General features: G+C 38.9%; 1 protein-coding gene across 2 annotated transcripts in view; it reads right to left on the reverse strand.

Moving 5' to 3' along the window:
* slc14a2 (solute carrier family 14 member 2) overlaps positions 1 to 15,897 on the reverse strand; it is a 118,117-nt gene that overhangs the window by 13,356 nt on the left and 88,864 nt on the right. Inside the window, exons 7-10 of one of the 2 annotated variants that reach the window (XM_043686191.1) lie at positions 11,407 to 11,599; positions 9,764 to 9,911; positions 8,890 to 9,024; positions 2,731 to 2,780 (exon numbers count right to left, since the gene is read on the reverse strand). In XM_043686191.1, the coding sequence (XP_043542126.1) occupies positions 2,731 to 2,780; positions 8,890 to 9,024; positions 9,764 to 9,911; positions 11,407 to 11,599 (526 nt within the window). The remainder of the gene's footprint in view (positions 1 to 2,730; positions 2,781 to 8,889; positions 9,025 to 9,763; positions 9,912 to 11,406; positions 11,600 to 15,897) is intronic. The other variant, XM_043686250.1, reaches the window with a different exon arrangement.

Raw genomic sequence — 15,897 nt, forward strand, 5'->3', positions numbered from 1 at the left:
AGAAGGATGAGGAGGGATCTGATTGAAACTTACAGAATACTAAATGGTCTGGACAAAGTGGATGTTGGGAAGATATTTCCAATGGCAGGAGAGACTAGGACCTGATAGCACACTCTTAGAGTAAAGGGAAGGCCCTTTGGAATGGAGATAAGGAGAACGTTCTTAGCCAGAGAGTGGTGAATCTGTGGGCCTACCCTGTGAAAGGTAGGTCATTGAGTATTTTTAAGACAGAGATAGATATGTTCTTGATTGCCAAGGGGATCAATGGTTATGGGGAGAAAGCAGGAAAATGGATTTGAATGATGGAGCAGACTCAATGGGCTGGTTGGCCTAATATCTGCTCCTATGTCTTCTTGTCTTATAGTCTTATGATCTAAAATGTTATTATAAATGATGCAATAGCTGAATATTGAGAATATATAATACAATCCAGCAAAGTCTGCATGGCTTCATGAATGAGAAGTCCTGCAAGAGAAATTTATATAACTATATTTCTTTGAGGAGGTAACAGCTATGATAGAGAAAGGTGAACCAGTAGCTATAATGTATTTTGATTTCTAAAAGACATTTGATAAAGTAGCACACAAAAGGCTATTTAATAAGTGTCTATTGTCTCAGGGTAGTATTATTAGTATGGATAGATGATTTGCTAAGATATACAATTGGAATAATGGGGCCATTTTTAAGATGACAGTGCAGAACTACTGGTGTGCCACAGAGTTCCTTGCTGAGTGCCATAATTATTTACAAAATAATGACATTTGTATGACAGAAATGAATGTAGTATAAAGTTTTAGATAACATAAAAAATAGGTGGAAATGCAAGTATGATATAGGTAGGGAGGCAGTGAGGTCTGCAGATGCTGGAGATCAGAGTTGAGAGTGTGTTGCTGGAAAAGCACAGCAGGTCAGGCAGCATCCAAGGAGCAGGAGAATTGACGTTGTGAGCTGGAGCCCTTCATCAGGAATGAGGCTGGGAGCTTCGGGAGAGATAAAATTATGATATAGGCAGGTTAAGTGAGTGTTTAAAAACTAATGTATGATAATGTGAGGACATGTACTTTAGCAGGAAGAATAGAAGACTGGAAAATACCGCAAAACAGAGGAATTTGGAAATCCTCGTGTATGAATCACAAAAAAGCTAGCATCCGAGTTGAGCAGAAGATAATAGGATAATAGGGAGGGCAAATGATATGTTGGCCTTTATACCAAAGAGAATGGAGTGTTAAAAAAAGGATATATTTCTAAATCTATACAAGTGCTAGTCAGAACACGGCTGGAATACTGTCAATGGTTTTAATCTCTTTATCTAGGTAAACATGATATGGAGGTGCCGATGTTGGATTGGCATGGACAAAGTTAAAAATCACAGAACACCAGGTTGTAGTCCAACAGGTTTATTCGGAAGTACTAGCTTTCAGAGTGCTGCTCCTTCATCAGGTAACCTGATGCTTCCAAATACATCTGTTGGACTATAACCTGGTGTTGTGTGATTTTTAACTTTATCTAGGTAAAGGTATGCTGGTATTGGAGCAAGTCCAGAGAAGATTCACCAGGTTGATCCCAAGATTTTCTTGAGGAGAGGTTGTGTAGGTTGGGCATGTATTCACTGGAGATTAGAAGAATGAGGTCCTTGTTGAAACATGTTAAACTCTTAGTGAACTTGATAGGATAGAGGTAGAGAGATTGTTCCTTTTATAGGAGAGTCTAAACCCAAAGAGCATAATGTCAGAGTGAGGGGACAACCATTTAAGGCAGAGAAGAGGAGAAATTCTTTCTCTCAGATGGTGTTGAATCTGTGGAATTTTTTACTCCAGAAGGCTGATGAGGCTGGGCTATTGATAGTATTCACAGCTGAGACAGTCAGATTTTTAGTCAATAAAGGAATCATGAGTAATGGAGATAAGGTAGGAAAATTGAATTGAGGATTATCAGATTAGCTGCAATGTCATTGAATGGCAGACCAAACTCGATGAGCCGAATAGCCTGTTTATGATCCTTTGTCTTATGGACCACGTGTCTTATGGATAAACTGGCTCATCACCATGAAAATTGCATATTTCAATGACACGGCTGTTCCAATGTGGAACTGGCCAGGTTGGGAGTGCAGAGTGCAAGCTTGTGACCCAACCTAACCCACACCTAAAACTGCTGAAATTAGGCATGCTGGAAATGGGGGTTGAAAAGTGTGGTGCTGGAAAATCACAACAGGTCAGGCAGCATCTGAGGAACAGAAGAATTGACGTTTTGGGCATAAGCCCTTCATCAGGAATAGGGCCTGGCTGCCATTTTCATTCCCGCTAATTCCATAAACTTCCAGGACTGCATGTTTCTGAAAGAATTTGACATCAGTTGTGACTCTATTTGTCTTACTCTGGCTTTTGATTCAGAATATTGTGGGTTAGAGTCCCATTCCAGAAGCTTGGAATGCATAGCTCAGTTTGGTACTTCAGTACAGTGCTGATGGTATCATGCTTTGTCAGAGGTGCTAGCTTTCAAAGAAAAGCCAACACCAACGAACTCTGCCCTATTTGATGAAATAAAAGATCCTATGGTGCTCTTCAAAAACAGGAAAATTTCCTAATGTCCTCATCAACATTTACTGCGTGGGCTCCATCGCAAAAATCAGGTGCATTTCATAAAATTGTGCTCAATTCCAGACTGTGCCTCATTCTCTCTCATTTAACTGTAGATTTATCTAAGTTTTGATAAGTAATGGAAGAGACTTACCACAGACATTATGTTCATGAGGGCTTCTCCTAAGTAGGCGCAGAAGAGTGCTATTAGGGCAGCATAAAAAAACATTGTGCTTAATAAACTTGAGAAACATTCACATTTTCGATAACTTAATCACAATAAAGTTTGCAGTTGGTGTTTTTCTTTAATTTACTGCTTTTAAATTGTTAGTTTCTTCCAAGCTTAGATATATTTAATCAAGAATTCTGCTGGAGAGAAGGTGAAATTCAACTAATTAAGTAACTTGCCAGACTGGTTTTCTAACTGCCAGACAGTAGACTGAATCCCAGTGCATAAATAAGAGAGGTAATGTGCTGGACACAGAATGCAGTGAGATAGAATGGAATTGCTGAGAGTTTGGTGAGTAAGGGAGTTCAGGGAGGAAAGGAAGAAATTGCTCTTGTTCTTTCTTTCTCTTTTCCTCTTTCTCTTTCTGTCTTCATCAGCCTCCACAGGATTAGGAGTCGAAAAGCTTCAAGAAAGAGTTGAGTTTCAAAAACTAATCTTAACTGTTTGTAAGTTCATGGATCTCTGATCTTCAATTTTGAGTAAATAGTACAAAAGTTTGCTTAGGTTATGGCAGGACAACTCAGCCATGTGGAATATTCTTCCTCTGGTCTGTAGGAATCGTGGATACTTCACATGACCTAGATGGCTGGCATGCACAGGAAGTATCACTGGCTGCAGAAACTTGATCTCCAAGTTTCAAAACTTGAGTGGTGGCTGAAGTTACTATGTTATATCCATTAGGCTGAGATTTACATGCATGTTCAGAGAAATGGTCAAATCATAAGTTGGGTGCATGCAGAGAGCTAGGTATTGGGTGACTTCTAGAATGTTAAAAAAAAATCAGCCATATAGTGCCCATGGTAGAGAATTCCAGAGGTTCACTCCCTACAGGCAAAGAAATTTCTCTTAATCTTAGTCCTAAATAAGTAACCTCATGTCCTTAGGCTGTGACCCCGGGTCTGAACCCTCTGTTCGTTGGGAACATCCTTCCTGTATTTACCTTGTTAGAATTTTATAGGGTTCAATAAAATTTCTCCCTCATTTTTCTGAACTCCAGTGAATTTAGTTCTAACTGATCTAGTCTCCACACGTCAGAGCTGCCATCCCAGTAATCATAGCCAAAACATCCTTTCTCAGATAAGGAGACTAAAAACTGCACACAATACTCCAAGTATGGTGTCACTAATGCCATCAACAATTGCATCCCTGCTCCTGTGCTCAAATTCTCTCACTATGAAGGTCAACATAATATTTGCCTTCTTCACCACCTGCTGCAACTGCATACTTTCAGCAACTGGTATAGGTGAACATCCAGGTCTCTTTGCACTTTCCCAAGCGATCACCATCTGCCTTCATGTTTTTAATACCAATGTGGATAATCTCACATTTATCCACTTTATATTTCATCTGCCATACATTTGTCCATTCGCTCAAATTGTTGAAATCATACTGAAGCATCTCTCCATTCTCCTCACAGCGCTCTTTCTCTCTCTCACCCAGTCTTGTGTCATCTGTAGACTTGGTGATGTTGACAACATTAGCTAACATAGGATCCAAGAAGGAAAGTTAAGTGGTCAGTCCTTGAGTGAAACATGTGAAGAGATTAAGAAGTGTGCCTCACAGACAAGCTGAGCTTAATGAGGGAAAGTGGAGAACAATGAGAGAAAGATAGAAGTTCAGGGGTAGGGTAAGGGGTAGTCTTACAGAATGTTGAACCTGGTGGACCAGGGTAAGTAGAGAGAAGTGGCTGAGACATATGATCACATAATATCAATCTTGGTGACAAAGGAAGATTTGAGCTCGTTGTACTTACCATTGAAGATGGTGGAGACTTATGGTAAGAGTTTAAGATGACTGCAGTGGAGAAAAGAAACTTGGGGCTACCTATTTATTCCAGGATGATCCTAAAATAGTGAGCAGTTTCTGCAGATAGGATCAGGACAAAATAGTGCATCATGTGGTCCAGTCAGACCTGTTCAACAAATCCCTAACAGTCATAATTATGTGCTTTCCCTCAACGGCAGCATTGACAAGTAGAAGCTCAGTTTCAACATGGATATTGATGGCCCTGAAATTATAATTCAAATATGGATAAGGTGTGACAGGCAAGGGACATTCAGTAAAAGTGAAGTAGAGTACCGGTAGATACACTGATGGAGAAATTTCTACTAGAATGGAAATCTATGAGTTTTGAAGAATTGGTTGCAGGGCAGAAAGGTGACAGCAAAGGTGGACCATAAGTCATCAGAGCAGCAGTCTACTCCATGGCTGATAGGCTCTTCAACCCCATTTTCCTGCTTTTTCTCTGTAACATTTGATCCCCTTGACAATCAAGAACTTATCCATCTCTGTTTTAAATATACTCAATGACCTGGCCTCTACAACCTTCTGTGGCAATGAATTCCACAGATTCACCATGTTCTGGTTATAGAAGTTTCTCCTTATCTCCGTTCTAAAGGATCTTCCCTTCACTCTTAGGCTGTGCCATCAGGTCCCCGTCTCTCCTGCAAATGGAAACATCTTCCCAACATCTACTTTGTCCAGGCTGTTCAGTATTCTGTAAGTTTTGATCAGATCCCCCCCTTATCCTTTTAATCTCCATCAGGTATGGACCCTGAGTCCTCAAACATTCTTCAAATGGTAAGCCTTTCATTCCTGGGATCATTCTCATGAAACTCCTCTAGATCCGCTCCAGGGTCAATGCATCCTTCCTGAGTTATTGCTCATAATACTCTAAATGTGGCCTGACCAGAGCATTATAAAGCTTCAGGAGTACATCCCTGCTTTTATGTTATAGTCCTCTTGAGATGAATGACAACATTGTATTTGCCTTCCTGGCTATCAACTCAACCTGCAACTTTACCTTAAGAGAATCCTGGTCTAGTATTCCCTTTGCACTTTAGATTTCTGAATTTTCTCCCCATTTATAAAATAGTCCATGCCTCTATTCTTCCTACCAAAGAGCATGACCTCACACCTTTCCATATTGTCCACTCTCCTAACCTGTCCAAGTCTTTCTGCAGCCTCACTGTCTCCTCAATACTATCTGCTCCTCCATTTGTCTTTGTATCATCTGCAAACTTAGCCATAATGCCCTCAGTTCCTTTCTCTAGATCATTAGTGTATGAAGTGAAAAGTTGTGGTCCCAACACTGACCCCTGTGGAACAACAGTAGTCACTGGCTGCCATCCTGAGAAGGACACTTTTATCCCTCATCTCTGCCTTCTTTCAGACAGCCAAGTTTCTATCCATGCTAGCACCTTGCCCCTGACACCATGGGCCCTTACCTTACTCAGCAGCCTCCTATGCGGCACCTAATCAAAGGCCTTTTGGAAGTCCAGATAGACATCATTCACCAGCTCTCCTTGGTCTAACATGTTCATTACCACCTCAAAGAATTGTAACAGATTTGTCAGAGATGACCTCCCCCTGATGAAACCACACTGACTTTACCCTGTTTTCCATGTACTTCCAAGTAGTCAGAAATCTCATTCTTCACAATGGACTTGAAAACCTTATCAATGACTGAGGTCAGGCTGATTGGCTTATAATTTCCCGTCTTTTGCCTTGCTCCCTTCTTAAACATTAGGGTTACATTAGCAATTTTCCAGTCCTCTGGGACCCTCCCTGACTCCAGTGATACCTGAAAGATACTAAAGGCTCCTGTCTCTTCAGCTATCGCCTTCAGAACTTAAGAGTATAGCCAATCTGGTCCAGATGATCTATCCACTTTCAGCCCTTACAGTTTTTCTAGCACCTTCTCCTTGGTGACGGCCACCATACTCATCTCTGCCCCCAACCCTCTTGAAGTTTTGAGATAATACTTGTGTTTTCCATCTTGAAGACTAACGCAAAGTACTTATTCAATTCCTCAGCCATTTCTTTGTTCTCCAGCAATATTTTCCTGTAGCCCAATGTCTACTTTTGCCTCTCTTTGCCCTTTATATAACTAAAGAAACTCTTGCAATCTTTCCTAATATTACTGGTTAGCTTATCCTCATGTTTAATCTTCTCCTATCTTATTTCATTCTTCGTTGTCCTCTGTTGGTCTTGGTCGGCTTCTCAATTCTCTAGCTTCCCACTGCCCTTCGCCACGTTATATGCTTTCTTTTTTGCTTTTATGCTGTCCCTGATTTCCTCATCCTCCCGTTGGTATGCTTATTTCTCCTCAGGATGAAGTTTTGCAGTTCCACTCAAATTATTCCCAGAAACTCCTGCCATTGCTGTTCCACTGTCTTTCCTGCTAGGCTCCTCTCCCAGTCAATTCTCATCAGCTCCTCCCTCATATCTCTGTAGTTGCCTTTATTCAACTGTAATACCATTACGTCTGATTCCAACTTCTCCCTCTCAAATTGCAGACTAAATTTTATGATTTTGTGGTCATTGCCTCCTAAGGGTTCCTAAGGAATGACCATATGATTCAGAAGCAGTAGAGAGATGTAATTCCATCCAGGACAGAATCAATGGGAATTTACACACTGATAGTTTAGTGCACAGTGAGTGAACACTCAGTGAGGGAAATTATGTTAGTGATAGAAGCACAATTACATTAATTGGAATTGAACAGGATAGCCTTAGATTTACTGAATTGAGCTATGGGTGTTGTAACTATCCAGCAGTTTATTTTAGTCAGTGAAAGGGAAAAAAAACAGTTTTGATTAAAGTTTAATAAAAGTTAGGCAGGATAATATTTGGGGCAAGGAAAGTAGGAAAAACTGTTGAATTAATCCAGCATATTAAGGTTGCATCAGGTCAGACATGTTAGCAGAATAAACATAACACAAACAGAAAAGAAAGAGTTAAACAAATGGTCTTGTTGTAATTTGGAGGTGCTGGTGTTGGACTGGGGTGTACAAAGTTAAAAATCACGCAACACCTGGTTATCGTCCACCAGGTTTATTTGGAAGCACTAGCTTTCGGAGCACTGCTCCTTCATCAGGTGGTTCTGCAATGTGGAGGTGGGTGTCCAAAACTAGATGGCATAGTTTTAAGGTAAGAGGGGAAAGATTTAAATAAGACCTGATGGATAACTTTTTCATGCAGAGGGTGGTGCGTGTATGGAAAGAACTGCCAGAGGAAGTGGTGGAGGCTGGTACAATTACAACATTTAAAAGGCATCTGGATGGGTGTATGAATAGGTAGCATTTAAGGCATATGGGTAAAGTGCTGGCAAATGGAACTAGATTAATTCAGGATAGCTGGTTGGCATGGACAAGTTGGAGCGAAGGGTCTGATTCTGTGCTGTGTGACTGTATGAGTCTGTAAATTGCACAGGACAGTGAAACAATAACACACCTGTGTGAACAATGCTAGACTCAGAGAAAATGTTTCCTTTCCCATGGGAAAATGTATCACCCTTAGACATTAAGACATTCTACTGGGCAATAAACAGATAGGATGTTGTTGCAGTAAGTAAAGATTTGGCATCTGAACAAAAATAAAGTTGAAGACATAGCAGTTGGCTATCTGTTTAGTGCCCTCACAACCACATGCCTGGATATATGCCCTAGTGTTAATTTACTATTCAAACATCATAGGTGCAATGATTGGATGAATGAAATCACATGTATTATAGCTGAGTAGTACACTCAAATAATGGAGCATCCATTTAAAAAGTGTACCAAATCAGTTTTGTTACAGCCTGGAGTCAAAAAGATCCATTTTCCCCATGAGATGAGTGGATCTTCTTTCGTTATCAGGTATTGTGGGTCGAGGTGGGCACAGTTCTGGAGTCAAAGGTGTTGATATGACAGGTGGAAAATGAGTGAGTACTATCAATGAACATTTTGAAATTTAGCCCATGCTTATCAACAATGCTGCGGGAGGAAAACATTTAGGTGATGAATACAAGAGCAACAGTAAAATTAATTGTACAAGCAAGGGAGAAATAGTTTGAGGATATGCCATGTGTAGGTTTGTCTTCAGGTGTGAGTGGGACCATAATAGCCTTTTACCACTGATGTGGCTGGGAGAAAGAAAGGATGGGAAATTACGATCAAAAGTGTTATTGTGATATTGGCTTGAAGGATGATCCAGTTTTCTTCAAGAATTATTTCTCACTTTATTAATAGTTAACTTTTATTTTGCAATGAAACAATTATGACTGCATTTACATGATGCCAACATAGATTTGTTTCTACTTACAGCATATTATTGCCAAAAGGTGTGTTTGCCATGTAAGGGCATAGAACATTCCTCCCACTGCAATACAGGCCAGAACACAATTATAGCTCCATAATCCATCATAGATTTTCTGGAATGGTGAAGCAAGTGTTAATCCTATAAAGCAAATTGATAAAAAGAATAAAATATGTAACTGTTCAGCCCTTTACAGATTGTGAGCTGCTTTGATCCTGTTTTGTTGAAAAAGGACGTCAAGAATATTGCAAATATACAATACAAATAAAAGTTTTGATAGAAGTATCTCAAATGTATAATTATTAGATCATATAACCAGAAGTAATTGATTTTAAACATTCATTTTTACTCAATGAACAAGTGAAACCAACAAGTTAAATGCAATTTCGTGTCAGAAAGTTGGCCAGAAATCTCCTAGACTCTAATCAACAGTCTAAAAGGAGAATTCTTTGTGAATATGTCGTTTAAATAGCCCAGGTCCTTCCTGCCTTTTAGTACTATGAGGTGCTCAGTGAGTTTATCACAGGGTGAGTCAAACACTGAGGCAGATTAATATCTCAAACGGAAGTGAAAAGTGGTTATTTAAACAGTTCATTCATTGTTTTATGTACTTTTGATGGGCATTCTGAGAAGCAGCCTGATCCAATATTGTATTGCATATTGGCAGGAAATGAGCACACGCGTGTTACTTTTCTCGTTGAATGCTGAGGTGCTGGTTTGGTTTCTGAAAATGGGCTTCCAACTCCCTCTGGATAGTTTTTAACCCACAATGGTTAGGAATAGGCAATAAATATTATTCCTGCCCAAGAAAAAAACAAAAAGAACATGTAACCTAGATTTTTTGTGTGCTTATATCTCAGGAGCAGTGATAAAATCATACCTGCCAGTATACCCACAGTAGATCCAATTGTAGCATGGAGACATATGATTGGAGATGAGATAATTAATGCAACAAGGAAAATACCACCAGTCCACGGATTGTCGCAGCCGTACACCTGTCCAACACCAACAGGGATAGCTCTCACAAGCTAAATAGGTTGAAAAAAAGAGATGTTAAGTAATTTTTAAGGACTACAAATATTGTTTTTAAGAAGTTCTTGTTGAAATAAACAATTTACTCAAAACTGAAGGCAAACATTGGAAATGCTGGATATGTTTGTATCAATTCAACTATTTAAAGCTGTGATGGACCAGACCCAACGCCTCTCAAAATATTCTGAAGATAGTCTAGACCCTAAATGTTTTTTATTTTAAAGGTAAATGTAAGGTGTTGTGTTCCAGGTGCAATTTGATTGCTCAAACTACTGGACTTAAAGCAAAATACACATTATTCATCTATTATAGTTAAAATAACACACAGAGAAAGAGGTAATTGGAATAACAACTCAACTGGGAAACCTAACAGAATAATAGATAAGGTAACAATTACTAATTAACTGTTCCAATATAGTTACATCCCATAAACACACCCTTGGAAAAAGGCGAATTCAGAAAAACAGATTGTCTCACATGCAACTCTTGAAAGCAAGCAAAAAACTCAAAGCTATTGGCTGTAACCAAGAGAGGAGAAAAAATAGCTACCACCTCTTCAAATCCCCAACAGCAATTGCTGAAGGCTAAACTCAACATCCTGATTTTGTGAGAGTTTGACTACTCTCATTCAGGCTGCTTCTATTGTTCTAGCTTTAAAAGAAAACCGAGGCCTCAGAAGCTGTTTACTTTCTTAGAGTGCTTGGCACCTCTTGTTAAATCTCTTAAACAAAAGGACAAAATTCTGTTCTAAAGTCACAGCATCGTCACAAATTTATCATATTAGAGTGATCAGCCAAAGTCAGGTCTTCCTCTCCATGCATTGCGTCTTGGCATTCCTCTTCAGTTGATTGTCCGAGTTTCATTTTCAATTTTAAACTGTCTAACATCATCATTCTCTTTCTCATTTATTACCGTCTTGACAATTCTTTTCTTAAGATCTTTATTCATTCAAAAGGTATGTAATTTTTTACATTTGGAGAAGCATTCTTTACCATTTCCATTTCAAATCTGATTTCTTTACACCATATGAAAATTTAGTTGATTTTACTTTGTTATGGAAACTATCACATACCTGTGTACTTTTCAGAAGATAAAGCTGATTTTTTTACAATCAGGACCAGATTGTAGAATTTAGAAACTAGTCCACATTGTAAAATAAGCTGTCCTTTGTTTTACAACAGCATGTTTGAACACTGCTGACATATGGTTAATCAATTGTAATCACGATGCAATTCTAAGGCAATAGGTGTTACTTGTATATTAATGGATGAAGTGTATGTCCTTCAATAAACTATGTAATTGTACACATAAAGAAATAAAATAATAATTATAACTTAATAGGTATTATGATAAGGATATAAACTTCTTTAAAATTAATTAGATTTGAAAAAGATATTTTGCTATGTATGTTCACCGTGACCTCTTTCTGTTTAATGTACTTGCTACCTTAACAATGCTCAAAGATTATAAAATGACATACATATTTCTTACCATTGAAACACTGAGATCAGACCATGAAATGTTTTGTGACGAAGTCACAGGTCCAATAAAAATTTGAGGAAAATGCTGGTTGTAATGTCCTGTTGCAGCCATGAACAAGCCGACAGCTATATTAAAAGGCAGAGTGAATACAGGTAGATCCCATTTACCCATCACAGCAGCCAAGGCACTTGAAATAATAGGACTGCAAAAAGGAAATTGCTTTCAGCGCAAATATAAAATGAAGGAGTTACAATCATATATTAAATGACTTTATTCTTTCAATCACTTTTTGCTTTTCACTACCAAACTTCCAAACAAAAGGTTTCAATACCCACCCATTCAAAACAGTGTTTTGGATCTGGAAATGTTACACCATTCCAGTATGGATTAAGTAATCGAGATTCTGTCTACCAATTGTTTATAGACACATGATGGATTATTTTGTGAAGCTTTAGTGGATAGATCATAATGACTCATTTACTGTCTTCACCGAGAATCGGTCGTTGTTCTTCCACTGCTGGATCAGAAAATTGTAGGTCAAAACCTACTGCAGAGGCTACAGCACACAGGTTTGGCTTCACTTTTACACAGACCAGGGCGAGAGGGGTGTATGCATCTTTAATGATGAGATATTAAATAGAGATGCAGTGTGCCCTTTCAAGTAGATATATAATATCATTTTATACTATTCAGAAAACAACAGGGAAGTCCTTTAGCATTGACCAACACTTAACACTCAAGCAGCTCCATGGAAACAGATAATGTTTATCTCATTGATGTTTGGAGCACTCTGCAATTTGGTTGCTATGTTTGTTAAAATTATAACATCAACCACTGTTCGATCAGTGGATTATAGAGCCCAAAGAGAGAGATTGGATGAGTCCTAAAATTTCCTGTGTTATTGCTTTGAACAATTTGTGGTATAAGTGTCGAGGGCGTTATTGGTTTTCATTATCACTAATGGGTTAGTACAGGTGGTAAAACTATTCCTGCAGGACATCTGTGATCTCATGACATTCCCCAAACACAGTCTCCTGCTGGACCTGAAACTAGGCATCTACTGCAACTCTGTCATGCCGCAGTAGAAAGGTTCAGAGGAGCATGGTATTTTACTAAACATTGCTTAGATGATTGGGAAAATAATTGAATAAAACCAATCTATACTGACGTAGGGTAAAATTTGAAGGTGTAATAGAGAACTGTGGAATGCATGAAGCCTGTAACAATAATAGGGTCTCATCTTCATATTAACTGACTGCTGTGAATTGTGAAGTATAAATGCAACCTGCTCAACCTACTGCACTCACTTTTAAATCAAGTAATTGTTTAAGTTGGTCCAAAAACCTAACCTTAGCTTCCATTAGATTCAGTTCCAATGTTGGCAGTTCCAGTGATGTATTTGACTTAGTACTTTGGATATAAACAATTGTACACACCTTGTACACTCCATCACCACAAGCTAGCATTTGCATTTACAAACATAATAACATAAGAAATAGGAGCAAAATAAATAAATGCCCCTGGCCAAGTTGTTCCAGAACTGCCACAACATCGGCGTGTATCCAGCAATATGGATAATTACCAGGTATGTCCTGTACACAAAAATTAGGACATATCTTACCGAGGAGAAAGTGAGGATTGCAGATGCTGGAGGTCAGAACTGAAAATGTGTTGCTGGAAAAGCGCAGTGGGTCAGGCAGCATCCAAGGAGCAGGAGAATCGACGTTTTGGGCATAAGCCCTTCTTCAGGATTCCTGAAATGCTAGCTTGTGGTGATGGAGTGTACAAGGTGTGTACAATTGTTTATATCCAAAGTACAAAGTCAAATACATCACTGGAACTGTCAACATTGGAACTGAATCTAATGGAAGCTAAGGTTAGGTTTTTGGACCAACTTAAACAATTACTTGATTTAACATCAATTCTCCTGCTCCTTGGATGCTGCCTGACCTGCTGCACTTTTCCAGCAACACATTTTTCAGCTCATATCTTACTGAGCCAATTACCAACACACATGCTAACTTTTGATCATCAGTAAATCAATGGAATGGGTCATCACAGTATTATTAAGGAGCAATTGCTTAGCAACTTCCATTTTGGGTTCTTCCAACATCTCTCAGCTCCTGATGTCAATATGAGGAAAAAAAGAGTTAAATTCCAAAGGGGATGTGAGAGTGATGACCCTTGATATCAAGTCCACATTTGATCGAGTGAAACTCGAGTCAATAGGAATGAGGGAGGAAACCCTCTGCTATTTGAGTCATATCTGGGATATAGGAAGATAATTGTAGTTGTTGGAGGTCAGTCATTTCAATTACAGGAGTTCTCTGCAGGAGTTCCTCAGGGAAGTGTCCTAGATCCAGCCATCTTTAGCTGCTTCATCAATGACCTTTCCACATCATATGGTCAGAAGTGGGGGTTTTCGCTGATGATTGCACAATGTTTAGCACTGTTTATGACTCCTCAGATACTGAAACAGTCCATGTCCAAATGTAGCAAGATCTGGTTAATATCCAGGCTTTGGCTGACAAGTGGCACATAACATTTATGATAGATAAGTGCCAGGTAATAACCACCAAAAACCAGAGAACATCTTATCATCACCCCTTTGACATTCAATGACATTACCTTTGCTAAATTCCCATTATCAAATCCTGGGGATTATTATTGACTGGACACTGAACTGGATTCGCCATATCAATATAGTGGCTACAAGAGCAGGTCAGGGGCTAGGAATTTTGCAACAAATAACTCACCTCCTGACTCCTCATTAACAGCATTGTGGGTATAGTATTGTCAAATGGATTGCTGTGGTTCAAAAAGCAGCTGACCATCACCTTCTCAAAGGCAACAGCAGTGACATAACATGAATATTTATAGGATTGTGATGATCTGCTAATTTGACTTCACTTCTATGCCTTTTTGATTCTTTGACTGATCAAAAGAAAATCCTTCTCAACTTGAATATTCTTAATGACTGAGCATCTATGTTGGCTTTATTCCTGTAAAATAGCTCCTATCTCTGTAAATGTTCTCATATTCCCCTGTTAATCTCCTCTAAAGATGAGAAATTACTTTAAGTATTGCTATCAACAATCTCCCTCTGGTTGTTAAAACTGTGGTAAATTTTTTGTGGTTAAGCCATTTTCAGGTTGAATGATTATGTTATTTCTCTTTATTTGCTGTTTGATTGTATCTCAATTGTGTGTGTATTTTACTGCTTGTAATCAGCAGGCATTCTCCAGTTCTAGTTATCCAGACTGTCAATGAAAACTCAAGCTCTCTCCAAGGCACCACCAATGATGCTTGAATTCATTTTAATGCATTATTATTTTCCTAAAATTATTACAAACTGTTATAACCTTTATGGAATGGATCACAAATTTAACAAATATATTTCTGAAAGGAGTTATTTTTGCATGTAATTTTAATTCATCTGAAGGCAAATAAAATTTAAATGTCCTGTACTCCTGGCAGGGAATGTCTTCATTGTGAGTGCATATTGGACACCTGAATAAGCCACCTGTCATTCCATTTTCAGTTTTGTCAAGAAAGTTATGCTTAGTAATTTATGGCATTTGCTTCAGGTCTCTACAAAATGAGAAAATAATTATTGTAGAACTCACAAACATATTTGACCATATTAAGTCAATTACTATAAAACATTTCAAATGATGGCATAGATATGAATCCATACTTCACTTTTAGTCTCAGTCTCAGCATTGCGTATGCAGCTCATGCCCATCTAGAATAGCTTGAGCTGTTCTTACACCTGGGCCTCAGACTTCATACACATTTTAGGAACAAACTGTTGACTCCTATCATACCTCCATAGGCATCTCAACCTGTGAAAGAATGAATTTTGCACTGGCCCTCAGGTTATGTCTGGGAGTTGCCGGTTTGATTGGCTAACAAGTAGATTGGTGACTAGGTCTGCATGGTCATGGAGAGCTGTCCTGTTCCTTCTGGTTTCATGGAAATCCTCTAAAAATGTCACATGTAGCTGGTAGTCACAAATCCCACTTAAGATATGGTCTTCCGAAGAAACATATCCATGATTGAATGGCAGGGCTAACCCGATGAACCAAATGGCCTAGTTCAGCTCCTATATATTATGGTCTATGGTCTTGAAGTGAGATGGATGCAGAGTCTGCTCCTAGATATCACATATGATCAAATCCTAATTTGATATCATGAGTTCTTTCACACCTTCACCCCACCTCTGGAATTATAGAACATAGAATTTAGAACAATACAGCACAGAACAGGCCCTTCGGCCCACGATGTTGTGCCGAACATTTGTCCTAGCTTAAGCACCCATCCATGTACCTATCCAATTGCCACTTAAAGGTCACCAAAGATTCTGACTCTACCACTCCCACAGGCAGAGCATTCCATGCCCCCACCACTCTCTAGGTAAAGAACCCACCCCTGACATCTCCCCTATACCTTCCACCCTTCACCTTAAATTTATGTCCCCTTGTAAAACTCGGTTTCACC

Source organism: Chiloscyllium plagiosum, chromosome 1 (genome assembly GCF_004010195.1).
Source record: "Chiloscyllium plagiosum isolate BGI_BamShark_2017 chromosome 1, ASM401019v2, whole genome shotgun sequence".
Taxonomy (NCBI): domain Eukaryota; kingdom Metazoa; phylum Chordata; class Chondrichthyes; order Orectolobiformes; family Hemiscylliidae; genus Chiloscyllium; species Chiloscyllium plagiosum.